The sequence below is a fragment of the Petromyzon marinus genome, chromosome 83 (genome assembly GCF_048934315.1).
Source record: "Petromyzon marinus isolate PM22_M1 ecotype Great Lakes invasive population chromosome 83, UKy_Petmar_22M1.pri1.0, whole genome shotgun sequence".
NCBI classification, from domain to species: Eukaryota; Metazoa; Chordata; class Hyperoartia; order Petromyzontiformes; family Petromyzontidae; genus Petromyzon; species Petromyzon marinus.
The window spans coordinates 238,692-259,514 of NC_133748.1; the positions used below are offsets into that span (position 1 = coordinate 238,692).

General features: G+C 46.8%; 2 protein-coding genes across 14 annotated transcripts in view; both read right to left on the bottom strand.

Moving 5' to 3' along the window:
• Nucleotides 1–5,483, bottom strand: part of LOC116958787 (transmembrane protein 230) — a 46,532-nt gene extending 41,049 nt beyond the window's left edge. For 2 of the 8 annotated variants that reach the window (XM_076057506.1, XM_076057507.1), the window contains exons 1-2: nt 4,275–5,483; nt 3,661–3,726 (exon numbers count right to left, since the gene is read on the bottom strand). Coding sequence is in view for 3 of the 8 variants with exons in the window: in XM_076057511.1 (XP_075913626.1) it covers nt 3,661–3,726; nt 3,908–3,947 (106 nt within the window). In the remaining 5 variants the exon portion in view is untranslated. Of the gene's footprint in view, nt 1–3,660; nt 3,727–3,907; nt 4,022–4,232 lie in introns of those variants that run through there. The other 6 variants (XM_076057504.1, XM_076057505.1, XM_076057515.1 and 3 more) reach the window with 5 other exon arrangements.
• Nucleotides 5,484–10,592: 5,109 nt separating this feature from the next.
• On the bottom strand, nt 10,593–19,571 carry LOC142907762 (uncharacterized). Of its 6 annotated transcripts, none has more exons than XM_076057523.1 (3): nt 19,143–19,571; nt 18,522–18,587; nt 10,593–12,966 (listed from the first exon to the last, which is right to left on the bottom strand). In XM_076057523.1, exon 3 carries the CDS (start codon nt 12,954–12,956, stop codon nt 11,793–11,795), a length of 1,164 nt encoding a protein of 387 aa, XP_075913638.1. In that variant the 5' UTR covers nt 12,957–12,966; nt 18,522–18,587; nt 19,143–19,571; the 3' UTR covers nt 10,593–11,792. The 6 variants fall into 6 exon arrangements, with proteins under 6 accessions (XP_075913638.1, XP_075913637.1, XP_075913635.1 ...); XM_076057522.1 differs by having other exon boundaries at nt 10,593–12,996; XM_076057520.1 differs by having other exon boundaries at nt 19,101–19,571.
• Nucleotides 19,572–20,823: the final 1,252 nt, after the last annotated feature.

A 20,823-nucleotide genomic window follows, 5' to 3' on the forward strand; every position in this document is an offset into this window, starting at 1 on the left:
GTCTACAGTGAACACCGACACGCGTCTAGAGTGAACACCGCCACGCGTCTAGAGTGAACACCGCCACGCGTCTAGAGTGAACAGCGCCACGCGTCTACAGTGAACACCGCCACGCGTCTAGAGTGAACACCACCACGCGTCTAGAGTGAACAGCGCCAAGCGTCAAGAGTGAACACCGCCACGCGTCTAGAGTGAACACCGCCACGCGTCTAAAGTCAACACCGCCACGCGTCTAGAGTGAACAAAACCACGCTGTTGACGAGCCTCAAATCCGGGACAATCAACTCTGCTTGACGTCCTATTGGCAAATGCCCCTCACAATTTCGCACTGACTGGTGTTCTGGGAAATAATCTTAGTGATCACCGCTTCATTTTTGGGGTGAGATCATCAGCCAGACTCAAAGCACCCCCTAAAATTGTTGAGAAGCACTCTTTGAGGCACTTCAGCACTCAGGCATTTACTAATTATGTGCTTCACTCGGATATTGACAAGGTCTGTGATATTCCCAACCTGACTACGGCTTGGGAGACTTTCAGGTACACGTTTCTCCAAATTCTTAACAAACATGCTCCGTTGGTTAGATTTAAAACTAAAGGCAACCGCCCACCATGGTATAATCCTTTGATTATAAAGCTCATGAAAACTAGGGACAAGGCTTGGGCATGTGCTCAGAAAAGTAATTTGGTCAATGACTGGCTAGAATACAGGATTTTAAGGAATAGATGCATCAAAAAAATACGGCATGCAAAAAATGCCTATTTTTCCTCCACTCTCCTGGAATCACATGTAAATCTGAAACAGCTGTCCTACCTCAAAGGGTCCTCCTCTACCGGAGCAGATAGTTTTCCCGTCTTTGCTCTATTAACTGTTGGTCACCTAATATACAAACCTATAGCCCATATTTTCAACCTGTCCATCAAAGAAGCATCAGTTCCTCTATAATGGAAACAGTCCTACATCCAGAGGTTCTTTGTAAGCCATCTGGCTACCATGAGAGATTCGTTCATGAGGCTATCCACATATACAAGCACAGAGACAATTTCAACCGAGAAGATGGATTCTGGCTTAGCAATCATTGGAAGGATTTGATAAACCATTTCAGGTCTTAATTGATTGTTCACGCTTACGGTGGCTTTCAGACAGCATACATTAATTTTTCGTCTCCCCTCTCCTCTTTTCAGAACATAGATGGACTCGTCCTTCTTAATAAACTGCCAAATCGCTGCCCGTGGTGCTAACGTTTTTTTTTTATAAATAAAAACACCGTTTAAAATAATAAATGCGAACCGCCACTTCTTTCAAATGTTTCTTGCTGTTGGTTTTCACACCTGATGACGACTGTTTGTGTTATGGTCGAAACGTCGTGATAATTTTTATTGTTTTATATATATTTGATTATTTTATTGTTTCCCTTCAACGTGACCTCACCGAAAGAGCTAAGAATATGAATTACTGCAGTCACGAAAGCTTTAAATCAAAATTCCTATGTCCGTCCACTACACAAAGAGGGCCCTAAAGATGATCCCAATAACTACCGACCTATCTCAATTTTGTCCCCATTGATGAAAATTTTTGAAAAATTATTGAACTACCAAATTAGCAGTTTCCTGTCCACCAACAATCTACTACATCTAAAACAATCTGGGTTCCGAAAAAAAATACAGCACCACATCTGCTGCATTAGACTATCTGAATCAAATTTACAGTAGCCTTGATAATAAGCAGTACTGTGCCTGTCTTTTTCTTGACCTGTCCAAAGCTTTTGATACAGTAGACCACAACACCCTGCTTGGTAAACTAAGTTGCCTCGGTTTTTCCAAAAACACAGTAAAATGGTTTAAAAAATTACCTCTTTTCTCGCACCCAAACTGTATTCACAGATGGTTGGAGGTCAAACAGTGTTAAGATAACAAAAGGGGTTCCACAGGGTTCCATCCTCGGCCCCCTCTTGTTCTCTCTTTTTGTCAATGACTTGGGCACTGACCTGGATCATTCCAGGGTAAATCTTTTTGCAGATGACAGGATACTGATTACTGCTGGTCGCTCTCCGGATGACGTGATTGCTAAGTTCCAGGGTGATTTCAACAATCTACAACATCAGATAGTTGCACTTAAACTAATCCTAAATACCTCCAAAACCAAGGTGCTATGCTTCTCACCGGGACTAAAGCAGGAAGTTATGTTTTAAAAAATTACATTCCTTAAATGATGATCAAATAGAGCAAGTCAAGTTCTATAAGTATCTTGGGGTCATCCTGGATTCAAAGCTAAATTTTGAAGATCACATTGATTATAGTGGTTAAAATACAAAAATTGGTTTTCTGTATCGACACAAGCACTGCTTCCCCCCTATGTTCCGTTTGGAATTGATAAAAGCTACCATACTGTCTCTACTTGATTACTGTGATATCGTGTATAAATCAGCCCCAAGTACTGTACTGAAGAAGCTTGATTCCATCTATCACTCGACCTTAAGATTTGCATTTAACTGCCCATATAGGACTCACCACTGTGATCTCCACATTTGGTCAAACTTAACATCTCTTAATGTTCGACGGCTTGTACACCAGATCTTATTTATTCACGATGTACTTACAAAAAAATCCGCAGACTACCTGCTGGATCTCCTCTGTTTCAAAGAACAAATTTGACCTCAGGTCTTCGCTCATTTACCAGCTTCACATTCCCTATTGCCGTACAAAAACCGGAGGAAGGGCCTTTGCTATTGATGCCCCCAGGGTCTGGAATGCTATTGCCAATAAACTGCAACTTGAATAGCTACCAATGATATCTTCACTCAAAACTGCTCTAGAGGAGTTGTACACCCCTAGCTGCCACTGATATTCAGTGGCCTAAAATAAAATAAAATGTTTCGCTCCGGATGACCGCTGCAAAGTATTATCTGTATTTTGATTTAGTGTGCTGATCTTAAAGGTGCATTGAAAAATGTGATACTCCGACTGATGCTCCTGTTGTTTGTGGAGTAACTCATGCAGCCAGCTGTGGCTCTAGGGTTTGGTGTTACATCTTATTTATGTAGTTTATTGTTAAAAATTCGGTCACAGTTCCTATGTTCACTGTTACATTGCATTTACGGCTTTATTTTGGTGATTTCGAAAAGGTTTTTTGGTTTGGCCATGTTTTTGTTTATTGTAGTGCAGCGTTAGACTGATGGCCTTCATCCAAGTTGTCTTTTCGATTTAAAGCTTTCGTGACTGCAATGATTCATCGTCTTTGGTTTTGGTTCTTTCGGTAAAGTCACGTAGAATGAGAATAAAATAATAAATTGATAAAATAAAATAACACAATAATATTCTCACGACGTTTCGGCCACAACACAAGCGGCCTTCATCAGGTGAAGGGACGAGACTGTCTGGCTTTACCGAAAGAACCAAAGAAGACTAAGTTGTCTTGTTGTTTGACTTGCATCCCACTGGGAGTTTTGCACACAGTGTTTGGTGGTGTACGCTGCTATTTCAGGAATATTTTGATGTTTTTTTCCCCTGGATTTTCTGTTTGCACAGTCAACACATAAAGTCACTTTAAGATGTTTTCTTGTTCATGTTTTTAGTTTGTTGCGGTTGCACCGGAATCAACAGCCGAACGGTTCACAGGGCTATACCAAATAAATTAAACTAAATACTAAAAACTAAACTCACCTTGCGTTGTGGGCAGGTCGCTTCTGAAAATAACAAAAGCGGCACGGCAGCTCAAGCGGGCTTGGCCTGGTAAAAAAAAAGAATGAAATAAAAACTGCGTGAATATTTAAAAGTAAAACAAAGTGACAAAGAGGCGAGCCGTGTGAAGACAAATTAAACTTAGGCGAGAGAATTGAAGCAAACGCGATCAGGCGAGGGCAGGAGGCTAGGCCCCGCGTGGCTAGGCCCCGCGCTGTAAAGTTCCAACCTGGACATCGCTTCCATGCTCGCTGATACTCAATTGACATCCCTACGAGATAGAGAGCGAGGCTCTACCTCGGTAAACAACAACCACCACAATAACCACCACCACAACAATCACCACAACCACCACCACCACAATCACCACAACCACCACCACCACAATCACCACCACAACCACAAACACCACCACAACAACCACCACCACCACAATCACCACAACCACCACCACCACAATCACCACAACCACCACCACAACCACCACCACAACCACCACAACAACCACAACAACCACCACAATCACCACCACAACCGCGATGAGAATTTCTCACCTCGGATTTCAGTTCACGTGCGGAGCGGCAGATTCCTGTTACCTCGTGACGTCACGCGGCAGCAGGAGGTGACATGACGTCACTTGCGGGGTACAAAACACTCCCCTACCACAATGAGCGGCTATGTAACTTAAATAAATTATGTTAATGAACCCGGCACAAACGTAGAGGGATGGGGCGTGGGTGCCGAACTCGTCGCAATAAATTCGCGACGGCTTTCATGAATACATTATGTTAATGAGCCGCCAGTCACCGGGCGTAGCTTTGCCCAAATAAGAATTCTACTTGAACAGATAACGGAAGTGACCCAGGCAGAGGTGACGTCACGCTCAAGGGCGCGGTGGACGGGATGGGGTGAATACCTTGGTGACATGACACAGTGTACACAGGGTACACTGTGTGTGTGTACACTGTGTGTGTACTGTGTGTGTGTGTGCACTGTGTGTGTGTTCACTGTGTGTGTGTGTGCACTGTGTGTGTGTACACTGTGTGTGTGTGTACACTGTGTGTGTGTGTACACATTGTGTGTGTGTGTGTGCAAAACAACCCCCTACCTCCTCGCGGTGCCGGACGGGCAACTCTGTCGTGGACAGTGCTGTGATGGGGAGATCCAATTTTGATTGGCTCCTCCCCTCATGGCATATGTGTCCACCACAGGGGCTAAACGGGGGCTCTGGACGGGTGCGAGGGGCTGGTAACCCCTCCACCTTCAATTAATTACCACGAAACCACGAATTAAACTGAAATATGTAACTAATAAGCTTGTGCCGGAGGCCCCGGGGGGCCAGGCGTCTATGACGTCTCCTGGCCAAACCCCAATTGGCGGAGCCAGGAGATTGAATACCTACCCTCGGGGCTACTCCAGAAACAACGAAAAGCCACTACGGGTGGCCACGTGGAATGTTCGAACGCTCACTGCAGAGGAGAGGCTGCCACTCCTCTGTCGGGAGCTGGACCGGTACCGCCTGGATCTATGCGGCATTCAGGAGGTCCGGTGGACCGGCTCTGGCTCCTGCCACCATGAGGGGTGGACAGTCCTCTACTCGGGGCAGCAGACTGCCAAACAACAGGGTGTGGGTCTTCTTTTGAACAAAAGAATGAAGGGGGCGTGGGAGCGTGGCGGTGAGGTGTGGGAAGCTGTAAGCCCCAGGCTACTTTGGGCTCGCCTTCCCATCAACCGGAGGCGAGGAATGGTGGTCGTGGTTACTTATGGCCCCACCGAAGATGAACATCTGTGGAGGGATGCAAGCAAAGCCGATGAGTCAGATGCCTTCTATGACCTCCTGTCACAGGTGCTGGCTAAAGTGGTCCCTCGGAATAGAGTCATCATGTTGGGTGACTTCAATGCCCGAGTTGGTCATGATACTGGCACCTGGTCTGGAGTGATTGGAGGGCATCGGCCAGATCAGCTCAATAACAACGGTAGGAGGCTGCTAGATTTTTGTGCAGCCCATGGGCTTGTAATTACCAACACGCTGTTCCGGCATCGGCGCATCCACACAACATCATGGATGCATGCCGGGTCCAAGCAAGAACATCTGCTGGACTACATAGTGACGGACCAGCGAATGCGAGCCCATGTCCTTGATACCAGGACCTACCGTGGAGCTGATCTGCCCTCTGACCATCGACTAGTCATCTGTAAGATGCGCCTGCCATTCTTCCACTCCGGTGGTGGGTGTACACCCAGGACCCCATTCCAACATAAAGTGGCCTGGTCTCAGTTATCTGATGAAAGTTGCAAGCGAGAATTTCATCATCGCTTGCGGCTGGGATTGGCATCGTCCCCGACTCCTCCTGATGTCGAGGGTAAATGGGCGAGGTTTAGGACTGTGACTCATGCAGCTGCAATGGCTGCTTTGGGTACGCGGTCCAGACCTCCCCAGAGACCCTGGCTGACAGAGGAGGTGTTCAGGATGGTTGAGAAAAAGCGACAGGCCCACTGTCATCGGCTACAGAATCCCACGTCAGAGAATGAGGAGGCTTACGGCAGCCTTCGCTCGGAGGTTCGGAGAGCTGTGAGGCGCTGCAAGGATGGGTGGTGGTCGCGGGTTGCTGAGGAGATGGAGTCTGCCTCAGTGGCCCGTGATCACAAATCTCTATTTAACTCCATCAAAAAAGTAACCTGCAGCGCCACACCTATTACCATCATTAGGGGAAAAAACGGTGATCCAATCTTCGACCCCCAGGAACAGGTTCGCAGATTTGCTGAGCATTTCTGTGAGGTCCTGGGGGAGGGAAAATCCCTCAGCCAGGAAAACATCGTGGCACAAAGTGAGGATGACCCTGCTGAGGCTGCGGTGCCTCAAATATTGGAAGAAGTCACCCCCTGTGAGTGGCTGGCTGAGGTGCCATCTGCTGAGGAAGTGTTGAAGGCGATCCGGAGTCTGAGACCAGGAAAGGCAGCGGGCAGAGATGATCTCCCAAGCAAAATGCTGAGGGAGGGTGGCGTTTGTGCACAGACTGCCCTATATGACATCATAACAACAGTCTGGACCACTGGACGGGTTCCGCAGGATTGGAAGGATGCCCTGGTGGTCCCCCTTTTTAAGAAGGGGGACCGCACAGACTGTAACAACTACAGGGGCATCTCACTCCTCAGTGTGCCGGGAAAGGTCCTGGCAAGGATTATTCAGCATCGCCTTGCCAGGCACGCTGAGGAGAGGCTTGCGGAGCCCCAATGCGGTTTCAGGAAAGGGCGGTCCTGCACAGATGCCATATTTTCTGTCCGTCTGCTACAGCAGAGGTGTAGGGAATTCCAACAAGACCTACATCTCTGCTTTATTGACCTGGTCAAGGCCTATGATACCATCAGTAGGCCTGGGCTCTGGGTCGTTCTTCGTGCTTTTGGAGTACCTGACCCTCTGCTCACGATCATTAATGACCTTCATGATGGTGAGCGGGCCCGGGTAAAACTACGTGGCCGGGAGTCAGAGCCATTCCCTGTACACCTTGGGGTGCGACAGTGATGTCCTCTGGCTCCCACATTATTTAACATCTATTTTGACCACGTAGTTCGTGAAGCCTTCAATAGCTGTACCGGGGGAATCTCCATATGGTACAGATATAATGGGAGGCTAATCGATGCCCGGGTGCGGTCAAGGGATGGCTCCCTATTGCTCAACCACGTTATGTATGCTGATGATTTGGTAATAGCTGCTCAGTCAGAGGAGGAGTTGGAGACGCTGCTGCTGAGACTGGAGCGTGCCACTAAGAGGTGGGGCCTTACCATCAGCCCCACCAAAACTAAGCATCTGCCTGGGTATTTTGTACCATCGGACACTCCACCCCCACAACTCCCAATCGGTGATGGGGCAGTTGTGGAGAGAGTGGAGAGTTTCCCATACCTGGGCAGTGTGCTTATGACTGGCTCCAATTTAACAGCAAAGGTCTCACTCCAAATCAGTTGAGTGGCAATATCTTTTCATCGGTTGCGTAACGCTGTGTGGAAGCTACCTGGTCTGTCGCTCCGCACTAAGCTTCAGGTCTTCTCGGCCACGGTCATTCCCTCCCTTCTCTACGCTTGCGAAACGTGGACCTCCCTAATAGAACATCTTCGCCGGTTAGAAACATTTAGGCTGGCCTGCCTACGATCCATCCTGGGTTTATCCAGACTGAATTGTCGAGGAGCTCACAAATCCTTGAAAGATCTGGGCAGGGTCCCATCGGTGAGCTCCTCCGGCAGGCAAGGCTGCGATGGCTGGGTCATGTAGCCCGCATGCCCAGCCACCGCATGCCGAAACAGCTTTTGTTTGGCCGGATTGAGGGGGCTAAGCGGGCGCGGCACGGGCTAGAGAAGAGATGGAGTGATGTGGTACAGGAGGACGTGGAGCTGAGTGGACTTGCCGATGACTGGTACCAGCGGTGTCAAGATCGGCCTCTGTGGAGGAGGCTCGTGAAGGATGCTACTGGGCAGTTGGAGGCAGTCGCCCTCCAACAACAACGGAGGGCGGAGGAGCGACACTCAGAACAACGAGCGGAGCGCCGGGTGGCTAAAGCACAGCAGGTTGGCACAGTAGGGGGCACAGGTGGTGCATCAGCCAGTCATCTCAGTCAGTCGACCCGTGGCACCTGGGTCTGCCCCATGACCTCCTGCCAGCGGGCGTTCGACACTTCACGTGGCCTCAGGGTGCACATAGCCTGGCACAAGCGTCGTGGTGACGTCACCGCCACTTAGTGGCGAATGGCGGTTGTTGTTGTTGTGTGTGTATATACTGTGTATCTCTGTGTGTGTACACTGTGTGTGTGTACACTGTGTGTGTGTACACATTGTGGGGGACGCAGTCATCTCAGTCAGTCAACCAATGGCATTTTTTCATCAATTTATTATTTCCCCCCCAAAAATTAGTTTTTGTTTTCTATCTACGTGACTTTACTGTAAGAACCGAGAATGTGGTAGCGCATTCTCTATTTATTGCAGAGGTTCAAGGTTCAAATCCGACAGGCACAGCTGGCTACCCCAGTAACATTCACCACAATGAGCGCAGTCTGGTTCACGGCAGCTGTAAAACATAGCGCTGTGTCATTCACAACGCACAGGTCATTGCATGTTGGTTTCACGGTCAAAATTGTGGCAATTCCAAACATTATCCAGAAACTACACAACGGAGATGGCGCGTCAATGATCGCCCCCTACCGACAGACTCATGTCCACGTGCAGGCCGGTGCAGGGCCACCTTGTGCCACACAGGGGCAGCTGCCACTTAGGGAAGGGGTCCTTCGATTGTTTGAGATGAGATTCGATACGAGACACCGAGTTGCCGAGGCAGTTAGGCAAGCGACTTATGAGTGCAAATATGATGTTGGTAACGTAGTGAATGCTTGGGAGCTTCATTGTCTCTCGCTCCTGCTGACAGATGTACCCAGCCCACAGCTCCACAGACACCAGCCGCTCCTCCTGTTCAGGTTCGGCTACGTACGGTGCGAAAGAAGATCCAGATACACACAGAGACTCGCACAGAGACCCACAGATTAACATGGTTGGCTACGTACGGTGCGAAATAAGTTCAACGTACACACAGAGACTCGGAGCAAGTTTGAGTCGCGTGCAGTCGTGGGCCGTGAAAGTTGAACGGGTGCATGTTGCTACTGGCAGTAGTTGAATACGGTTGAAAAGACGCTGATAGAGACACACACAGAGACTGACAAGAGAGAGGTGAACAGACACAGACAAGAGGAACACAGAAAGATACAGAGACGACAGAGACACAGTCAGCGAGAGACACAGAGGGGAACAGAGACACAGACGGACAGAGAGATGTTGAATCGAACACACTTAACTCGCTCCATTGAAAGAGATTCCTGAATCTTCTTTGGTTCTTTCGGTAAAGTCACGTAGAATGAGAATAAAATAATAAATTGATAAAATAAAATAACACAATAATATTCTCACGACGTTTCGGCCACAACACAAGCGGCCTTCATCAGGTGAAGGGACGAGACTGTCTGGTAGGAGCGGCTGGTATCTATGTAGGACAGCGCTGTCCTACCAGACAGTCTCGTCCCTTCACCTGATGAAGGCCGCTTGTGTTGTGGCCAAAACGTCGTGAGAATATTATCGTGTTATTTTATTTGATCAATGTATTATTTTATTCTCATTCTACGTGACTTTACCGAAAGAACCAAAGAAGATGAATCATTGCAGTCATGAAAGCTTTAAATCGAAAGATTCCTGAATCTTTGCCCATCCCCGGAATTAAGTCGTTCTAGTTTCTACTTATTTCATTGTGTGTGGTGTGTACGTGTAAGCAATGTGGGATATCGGTGTACGCAGATATGAACAAGATCAGCAGACAAGACGTCTTTCATACTCTTTGGTTCTTTGAGTAAAGTCACGTAGGTAGAAAGAATAAAATAAAAAATAAATCACGACGTTTCGATCACAACACGAGCGGTCGTCCTCAGGCGAAAACATCCAGACATTGTCGCGGCAGAAGTCACGTGAGCTAGGGCACGTGACAAAGATAAGGTGCCCCTCCCACCCCCCGTGGCTCACCCTGCTCAGCTGAGCATCGTTTTAATGCCGTGGGCTCACGCAAAATTAATTTCTCTAAGACAAAGGTACTTTGAAAACCCACTGGCTAAACTCTTTTATATAAGCGCACAACTCCATCTGTGACTAACGCTGCACTTTCCATCGTTTTCATGCAGGGGGCGCTGCAAGCCTACACACTCCCTGCATGAACGATGGAGGCGCAGGGACAGACGTTCGATCTGCAGACGGCGGTCTTCTCGCATGGCCAGCTCTGTGTCGCCTCATCTCAATCCAGCGATCCCACCTAGGTGAAAGTCCGCATCGAACCGAACCCCCGGCAAGGCCATCTACTTAACGACGAGAGAAAATTCACACGAAATGTCGTCTTCAATTAATAAGCTTTTAATGAAGAAATACAATTATCTAATTAAAAACATAATAAAATTAAAAGTTGTTTCATTTTCAAACTTCAAAACGGAGCATCGGAAGCTTGCGTGGAGGCGTCGTTCGTGTGCAACTTTTTTCATGACTTTCCTGGCCTAAGGCCGTAAATGGTTGTGAGGGGCGCCGTAGGTGGTCAGGCTTGCTTCAACCCTTGGTTGTGAACATCCAGAAGTTAATCAGCAAGGACCATTTCTAGTCCTGGTTCGACAAAATCTACCTCAACACGTAATACAAAATTATAATTCGTGTTGTAGAGAATGTATCTCCTCTACATGTAACTTTTGAGTGGTATGCCTTGTAACTGATGAATGATCCGAGTGTGCTCCCTATTTCAAAGACTGAGTTGCTCCAGAGGGAGATGCTTCCTGAAAACACGAAAATACCCTTTGACCTGTATCACAAGAACAATGAGTCTTACCCGAGTTATCTGTACAGGTTACTTCCAAAACAAACTTTGTCCTAACATCACTTAATCAGTGTTTGACCCTTATAGACAAAATGTTACATGTACGCACAGAATCGGACAAGTATTCATTATAAATTAGTGACAGGCAAATTAACAAAATTGAATTGCTGCACTGAAATATACTGCATCAGGTTACATCACATTACCAATAAACTAATTAAAAAAAGATACGCACCGTCTGCTTAAGTGTATGTACAACATACTATTGCACCATTCAAAACGAGTAGGCCATTGCATGCTGGCGTCTGGGTCAAAATTGAGCAAATTCCAAACATTACCTACAAACTCCACAACTGAGATGCCACATCAACCATCGCCACCTACTGACAGGCCCTTGTCCACATGCAGGCCGGTGTAGGGCCACCACCTTGTGCCACACTGGGGCAGCTGCTACTTGGGGATGCTCTTCGAGTGTTTGAAACGAGATACGATACAAAACTCCGAATTGCCGAGGTGATTAAGCAAGCACCATATAATTGCAATTATGATAACATGGTCAACGCTTGGGAGCTTATTGGCTCTCGCTCCTGGTTAGAGATCTACCCAACCCACAGGTCCACAACGACTGGCCGCTCTTACCCTGCAGGTTGCACCTAGCAATTGAGTGTTCAACTTCATTCTTGTCATTAAAGGCCTGTGACAAAGGTGCATCTATTGGAGCAACATCGTCTCAAGCTTACACATCTACCGGGTCTCCATTTGACTTTGTATTGTCTCGGAGGAAGTCCACCCACACCTCCACTTCCACAAACTGCTGGGAGTTGCCTCGCTCTGCCTCACAGTCAGAATTCTCCTCCTGCTTCACGTTGCCTCCATCGATGTGAAGGTCCGATTTTGGAGTTGAATCTTCATCTTCACATTTTACCTTCACTGCTTCACTCTTCACCATCACTTCCTCACATTTGACCTTCACCTCTTCATATTTCACCTCGAAACCTTTAAAAGTGTCTAAGCTGGGATGTTCTTCCGGTTCTTGTTTCATGAGAGATGGGCTCATTGCGGCACTTTGACTTCCACAAGCTGATTTCAGATTCCGCTCTTTGTGGATCTTCTGATGCTTGTGTGTTCTCTGGTGTACATGAAGAACTGTAGAATGTGAAAACGCCTTCCCACACACACTGCACTTGAAGGGTTTCTCTCCCGTGTGAGTTCTGTGGTGCTTTACAAGAGCAGATGACTGTGCAAACGCCTTCCCACACACACTGCACTTGAAGGGTTTCTCTCCTGTGTGTGTTCTCTGGTGTACTTGAAGATATGGTGACTGTGCAAACGCCTTCCCACACACACTGCACTTGAAGGGTTTCTCTCCCGTGTGTGTTCTCTGGTGTGTTACAAGAAGGTATGATTGTGCAAACGCCTTCCCACACACACTGCACTTGAAGGGTTTCTCTCCCGTGTGTGTTGTCTGGTGATATTTAAGAGCAGATGAATTTGAAAACGCCTTCCCACACACACTGCACTTGAAGGGTTTCTCTCCCGTGTGAGTTCTCTGGTGTGTTACAAGAGCAGATGACTGTGCAAACACCTTTCCACACACACTGCACTTGAAGGGTTTCTCTCCCGTGTGTGTTCTCTGGTGAACTTGAAGATGTGGTGACTGTGCAAACGCCTTCCCACACACACTGCACTTGAAGGGCTTCTCTCCCGTGTGTGTTCTCTGGTGTGTTACAAGAAGTAATGAATGTGCAAATGCCTTCCCACACACACTGCACTTGAAGGGTTTCTCTCCTGTTTGAGTTCTCTGGTGCAAGGTCAAATCTCCAGTACGATCCGTGCTGTATGCACTCTGGTCGCATTGATGCCTTTTTGCACAGAGCTGTGCCGAGTGCCTTTGTTCCATCAGGCAAATTCTGCAGAGGAGGCGACAGAGGAAGCGACAGCTACAGATAGAAAAATAATATCCACACCATCTACACGTCAGTATCGAGGCACAGAGGAATGCATATACACAGTAACACGTGACTTACACGTCTATACTTTTTCATATATTCATGATATAGTGAAAAAGTGTCCCAAATTAATCACACGGGCTGTTAAGGCACACAATGAGAGGGCAAATGTCATAAATGTGCCTGGCTTCAAAAGGAATATTTATGAAACCCAAATTCAGCTGACATAGCAAAGGGTGTTGAAAATAATACTATTTGTGTTATGCAGAAATGCATAAATTCATGTTCAATCGCAACTTAGAGGTGTGAAGCCAGGCACAGATGTCCTTGAATGCTGGGATGAAGAGTTCCCGACTTCAGCGGCTCGTGTGCTGCGATAACTTCCTGACCCCAATCTTACGAAGAGTTCAAGAGGAAAACAAAAATAAACTACCGTTTTGATATAACCTCCGTGCTCAATAGAATTAATAGACTTTACTACAAATACAAACTTGACCCTGTCACACACTCAGAGGTGGAGCCAGAATTTTCAGGTGGGGGGCAAACCCCTCCAGCAATGAAAAATTATAGGAGTTGTTAGTAAGGAGTTGTTAGTAAGTAAGGAGTTGTTAGTAAGGAGTTGTTAGTAAGGACTTGTCCTATGCTTTTTATTGGACGCGGGTGATTGCCATCGCGCTCGCTGAAGGTGTTTGCCATCAGGAAAGTCGTGTACTGTATACGCAACTGCGCACAATTCTGTGAGTCGCTTATAACTGCTGTGCCGTTAATTATTGCCAATTATGGACTCAGACTGTTGTCCTCTCATAGAGTCCCTGGCACATAATAATATGCCACACGGTGGCAGTGGGGGGGGGTCGCAAAATGCTGATTAATCTCTATATATACAAGGGAAATGTGTGGATATGTGTGTCTGTTCGAAAGTGTTTAGCATACTTCCCAACATGCTAAACACTTGAAATTTAGCATGTGGGTAGGTTCCATACTGTACACAATGAAAAAATAATAAAATATACTTTTGTATTTTGTATGACCATGAAGTTTGTGGCGTCAACCCGCAACACACCTGAGTTAAGCGCTCTGCAATGCTTAGAGCTGTTAACAGCATGCCGGGAGATTTTAGGTGGCACTTTGCTCCTGGCGGATGAAGCCATTGGCTTCTCGGAGTTTCAATACATATCCGTGCGAAGAACGGGTAGAACTGCTATCTTAAATATGAAGCAGAACATTACATCTGTTTGTTTGTGTGAAGCAACAAAACCTCTCCAACGCTGAGCTCTGGCGTCATGAAATTTTCACAGCTTATGCTGTTTGGAATTTCGAAGTGAACGCGACTATTTTCAGCTCGCCACGTCATTCCCTTCCCGAGTGGCCAAAATCGACCTTACGGAGGAGTGGATAAAGGTAAAATTTCCTTGAGTGAAAACATCCGATTTAGGTAACTTGATTTGTTTAGGCTCTTTTATTTCTTGCAAGCATCAACAATGTTAAGGGTTTTTCAGTGAAATATAAGGGAATATGAAATTTATCCAAGACAAGAATCCAAGTCCCGGGCGAAGCCGGGTAGTGAAGCTAGTTACCAATAAACCCCAATGATCCTATCGAAATTAGGGATTTCGATCGGATCGTTGGGGGGCACGTGCCACCCCACCCCCACTGGCTCCACCACTGTCACACACTGGCATGGTTCACAGGTGGTGGTGTGTCCAGACCCACGCCTGGCCACCTTCACCCGCTCAGAATTCATGCTTCCTCACTCCACCAAGTAGAGTGAACACCGCCACGCGTCTAGAGTGAACAGCGCCACGCGTCTAGAGTGAACACCGCCACGCGTCTACAGTGAACACCGCCACGCGTCTACAGTGAACACCGACACGCGTCTAGAGTGAACACCGCCACGCGTCTAGAGTGAACACCGCCACGCGTCTAGAGTGAACAGCGCCACGCGTCTACAGTGAACACCGCCACGCGTCTAGAGTGAACACCGCCACGCGTCTAGAGTGAACAGCGCCAAGCGTCAAGAGTGAACACCGCCACGCGTCTAGAGTGAACACCGCCACGCGTCTAAAGTCAACACCGCCACGCGTCTAGAGTGAACAAAACCACGCTGTTGACGAGCCTCAAATCCGGGACAATCAACTCTGCTTGACGTCCTATTGGCAAATGCCCCTCACAATTTCGCACTGACTGGTGTTCTGGGAAATAATCTTAGTGATCACCGCTTCATTTTTGGGGTGAGATCATCAGCCAGACTCAAAGCACCCCCTAAAATTGTTGAGAAGCACTCTTTGAGGCACTTCAGCACTCAGGCATTTACTAATTATGTGCTTCACTCGGATATTGACAAGGTCTGTGATATTCCCAACCTGACTACGGCTTGGGAGACTTTCAGGTACACGTTTCTCCAAATTCTTAACAAACATGCTCCGTTGGTTAGATTTAAAACTAAAGGCAACCGTCCACCATGGTATAATCCTTTGATTATAAAGCTCATGAAAACTAGGGACAAGGCTTGGGCATGTGCTCAGAAAAGTAATTTGGTCAATGACTGGCTAGAATACAGGATTTTAAGGAATAGATGCATCAAAAAAATACGGCATGCAAAAAATGCCTATTTTTCCTCCACTCTCCTGGAATCACATGTAAATCTGAAACAGCTGTCCTACCTCAAAGGGTCCTCCTCTACCGGAGCAGATAGTTTTCCCGTCTTTGCTCTATTAACTGTTGGTCACCTAATATACAAACCTATAGCCCATATTTTCAACCTGTCCATCAAAGAAGCATCAGTTCCTCTATAATGGAAACAGTCCTACATCCAGAGGTTCTTTGTAAGCCATCTGGCTACCATGAGAGATTCGTTCATGAGGCTATCCACATATACAAGCACAGAGACAATTTCAACCGAGAAGATGGATTCTGGCTTAGCAATCATTGGAAGGATTTGATAAACCATTTCAGGTCTTAATTGATTGTTCACGCTTACGGTGGCTTTCAGACAGCATACATTAATTTTTCGTCTCCCCTCTCCTCTTTTCAGAACATAGATGGACTCGTCCTTCTTAATAAACTGCCAAATCGCTGCCCGTGGTGCTAACGTTTTTTTTTTATAAATAAAAACACCGTTTAAAATAATAAATGCGAACCGCCACTTCTTTCAAATGTTTCTTGCTGTTGGTTTTCACACCTGATGACGACTGTTTGTGTTATGGTCGAAACGTCGTGATAATTTTTATTGTTTTATATATATTTGATTATTTTATTGTTTCCCTTCAACGTGACCTCACCGAAAGAGCTAAGAATATGAATTACTGCAGTCACGAAAGCTTTAAATCAAAATTCCTATGTCCGTCCACTACACAAAGAGGGCCCTAAAGATGATCCCAATAACTACCGACCTATCTCAATTTTGTCCCCATTGATGAAAATTTTTGAAAAATTTTTGAACTACCAAATTAGCAGTTTCCTGTCCACCAACAATCTACTACATCTAAAACAATCTGGGTTCCGAAAAAAAATACAGCACCACATCTGCTGCATTAGACTATCTGAATCAAATTTACAGTAGCCTTGATAATAAGCAGTACTGTGCCTGTCTTTTTCTTGACCTGTCCAAAGCTTTTGATACAGTAGACCACAACACCCTGCTTGGTAAACTAAGTTGCCTCGGTTTTTCCAAAAACACAGTAAAATGGTTAAAAAAATTACCTCTTTTCTCGCACCCAAACTGTATTCACAGATGGTTGGAGGTCAAACAGTGTTAAGATAACAAAAGGGGTTCCACAGGGTTCCATCCTCGGCCCCCTCTTGTTCTCTCTTTTTGTCAATGACTTGGGCACTGACCTGGATCATTCCAGGGTAAATCTTTTTGCAGATGACAGGATACTGATTACTGCTGGTCGCTCTCCGGATGACGTGATTGCTAAGTTCCAGGGTGATTTCAACAATCTACAACATCAGATAGTTGCACTTAAACTAATCCTAAATACCTCCAAAACCAAGGTGCTATGCTTCTCACCGGGACTAAAGCAGGAAGTTATTTTTTTAAAAATTACATTCCTTAAATGATGATCAAATAGAGCAAGTCAAGTTCTATAAGTATCTTGGGGTCATCCTGGATTCAAAGCTAAATTTTGAAGATCACATTGATTATAGTGGTTAAAAGACAAAAATAAAAATTGGTTTTCTGTATCGACACAAGCACTGCTTCCCCCCTATGTTCCGTTTGGAATTGATAAAAGCTACCATACTGTCTCTACTTGATTACTGTGATATCGTGTATAAATCAGCCCCAAGTACTGTACTGAAGAAGCTTGATTCCATCTATCACTCGACCTTAAGATTTGCATTTAACTGCCCATATAGGACTCACCACTGTGATCTCCACATTTGGTCAAACTTAACATCTCTTAATGTTCGACGGCTTGTACACCAGATCTTATTTATTCACGATGTACTTACAAAAAAATCCGCAGACTACCTGCTGGATCTCCTCTGTTTCAAAGAACAAATTTGACCTCAGGTCTTCGCTCATTTACCAGCTTCACATTCCCTATTGCCGTACAAAAACCGGAGGAAGGGCCTTTGCTATTGATGCCCCCAGGGTCTGGAATGCTATTGCCAATAAACTGCAACTTTAATAGCTACCAATGATATCTTCACTCAAAACTGCTCTAGAGGAGTTGTACACCCCTAGCTGCCACTGATATTCAGTGGCCTAAAATAAAATAAAATGTTTCGCTCCGGATGACCGCTGCAAAGTATTATCTGTATTTTGATTGTGTGCTGATTTTAAAGGTGCATTGAAAAATGTGATACTCCGACTGATGCTCCTGTTGTTTGTGGAGTAACTCATGCAGCCAGCTGTGGCTCTAGGGTTTGGTGTTACATCTTATTTATGTAGTTTATTGTTAAAAATTCGGTCACAGTTCCTATGTTCACTGTTACATTGCATTTACGGCTTTATTTTGGTGATTTCGAAAAGGTTTTTTGGTTTGGCCATGTTTTTGTTTATTGTAGTGCAGCGTTAGACTGATGGCCTTCATCCAAGTTGTCTTTTCGATTTAAAGCTTTCGTGACTGCAATGATTCATCGTCTTTGGTTTTGGTTCTTTCGGTAAAGTCACGTAGAATGAGAATAAAATAATAAATTGATAAAATAAAATAACACAATAATATTCTCACGACGTTTCGGCCACAACACAAGCGGCCTTCATCAGGTGAAGGGACGAGACTGTCTGGCTTTACCGAAAGAACCAAAGAAGACTAAGTTGTCTTGTTGTTTGACTTGCATCCCACTGGGAGTTTTGCACACAGTGTTTGGTGGTGTACGCTGCTATTTCAGGAATATTTTGATGTTTTTTTCCCCTGGATTTTCTGTTTGCACAGTCAACACATAAAGTCACTTTAAGATGTTTTCTTGTTCGTGTTTTTAGTTTGTTGCGGTTGCACCGGAATCAACAGCCGAACGGTTCACAGGGCTATACCAAATAAATTAAACTAAATACTAAAAACTAAACTCACCTTGCGTTGTGGGCAGGTCGCTTCTGAAAATAACAAAAGCGGCACGGCAGCTCAAGCGGGCTTGGCCTGGTAAAAAAAAAGAATGAAATAAAAACTGCGTGAATATTTAAAAGTAAAACAAAGTGACAAAGAGGCGAGCCGTGTGAAGACAAATTAAACTTAGGCGAGAGAATTGAAGCAAACGCGATCAGGCGAGGGCAGGAGGCTAGGCCCCGCGTGGCTAGGCCCCGCGCTGTAAAGTTCCAACCTGGACATCGCTTCCATGCTCGCTGATACTCAATTGACATCCCTACGAGAGAGAGCGAGGCTCTACCTCGGTAAACAACAACCACCACAATAACCACCACCACAACAATCACCACAACCACCACCACCACAATCACCACAACCACCACCACCACAATCACCACAACCACCACCACCACAATCACCACCACAACCACAAACACCACCACAACAACCACCACCACCACAATCACCACAACCACCACCACCACAACCACCACCACAACCACTACCACCACAACAACCACAACAACCACCACAATCACCACCACAACCGCGATGAGAATTTCTCACCTCGGATTTCAGTTCACGTGCGGAGCGGCAAATTCCTGTTACCTCGTGACGTCACGCGGCAGCAGGAGGTGACATGACGTCACTTGCGGGGTACAAAACACTCCCCTACCACAATGAGCGGCTATGTAACTTAAATAAATTATGTTAATGAACCCGGCACAAACGTAGAGGGATGGGGCGTGGGTGCCGAACTCGTCGCAATAAATTCGCGACGGCTTTCATGAATACATTATGTTAATGAGCCGCCAGTCACCGGGCGTAGCTTTGCCCAAATAAGAATTCTACTTGAACAGATAACGGAAGTGACCCAGGCAGAGGTGACGTCACGCTCAAGGGCGCGGTGGACGGGGTGGGGTGAATACCTTGGTGACATGACACAGTGTACACAGGGTACACTGTGTGTGTGTACACTGTGTGTGTACTGTGTGTGTGTGTGCACTGTGTGTGTGTTCACTGTGTGTGTGTGTGCACTGTGTGTGTGTACACTGTGTGTGTGTGTACACTGTGTGTGTGTGTGTGTACACATTGTGTGTGTGTGTGTGCAAAACAACCCCCTACCTCCTCGCGGTGCCGGACGGGCAACTCTGTCGTGGACAGTGCTGTGATGGGGAGATCCAATTTTGATTGGCTCCTCCCCTCATGGCATATGTGTCCACCACAGGGGCTAAACGGGGGCTCTGGACGGGTGCGAGGGGCTGGTAACCCCTCCACCTTCAATTAATTACCACGAAACCACGAATTAAACTGAAATATGTAACTAATAAGCTTGTGCCGGAGGCCCCGGGGGGCCAGGCGTCTATGACGTCTCCTGGCCAAACCCCAATTGGCGGAGCCAGGAGATTGAATACCTACCCTCGGGGCTACTCCAGAAACAACGAAAAGCCACTACGGGTGGCCACGTGGAATGTTCGAACGCTCACTGCAGAGGAGAGGCTGCCACTCCTCTGTCGGGAGCTGGACCGGTACCGCCTGGATCTATGCGGCATTCAGGAGGTCCGGTGGACCGGCTCTGGCTCCTGCCACCATGAGGGGTGGACAGTCCTCTACTCGGGGCAGCAGACTGCCAAACAACAGGGTGTGGGTCTTCTTTTGAACAAAAGAATGAAGGGGGCGTGGGAGCGTGGCGGTGAGGTGTGGGAAGCTGTAAGCCCCAGGCTACTTTGGGCTCGCCTTCCCATCAACCGGAGGCGAGGAATGGTGGTCGTGGTTACTTATGGCCCCACCGAAGATGAACATCTGTGGAGGGATGCAAGCAAAGCCGATGAGTCAGATGCCTTCTATGACCTCCTGTCACAGGTGCTGGCTAAAGTGGCCCCTCGGGATAGAGTCATCATGTTGGGTGACTTCAATGCCCGAGTTGGTCATGATACTGGCACCTGGTCTGGAGTGATTGGAGGGCATCGGCCAGATCAGCTCAATAACAACGGTAGGAGGCTGCTAGATTTTTGTGCAGCCCATGGGCTTGTAATTACCAACACGCTGTTCCGGCATCGGCGCATCCACACAACATCATGGATGCATGCCGGGTCCAAGCAAGAACATCTGCTGGACTACATAGTGACGGACCAGCGAATGCGAGCCCATGTCCTTGATACCAGGACCTACCGTGGAGCTGATCTGCCCTCTGACCATCGACTAGTCATCTGTAAGATGCGCCTGCCATTCTTCCACTCCGGTGGTGGGTGTACACCCAGGACCCCATTCCAACATAAAGTGGCCTGGT

Excerpts from the sequence above, each read along its gene's own strand:
- LOC142907762 (XM_076057517.1), bottom strand. Across the intron at positions 12,997-18,521 it reads CGACCTGCCCACAACGCAAG|CTGTCGCTTCCTCTGTCGCC; the intron begins GTGAGTTTAGTT and ends TTCTATCTGTAG.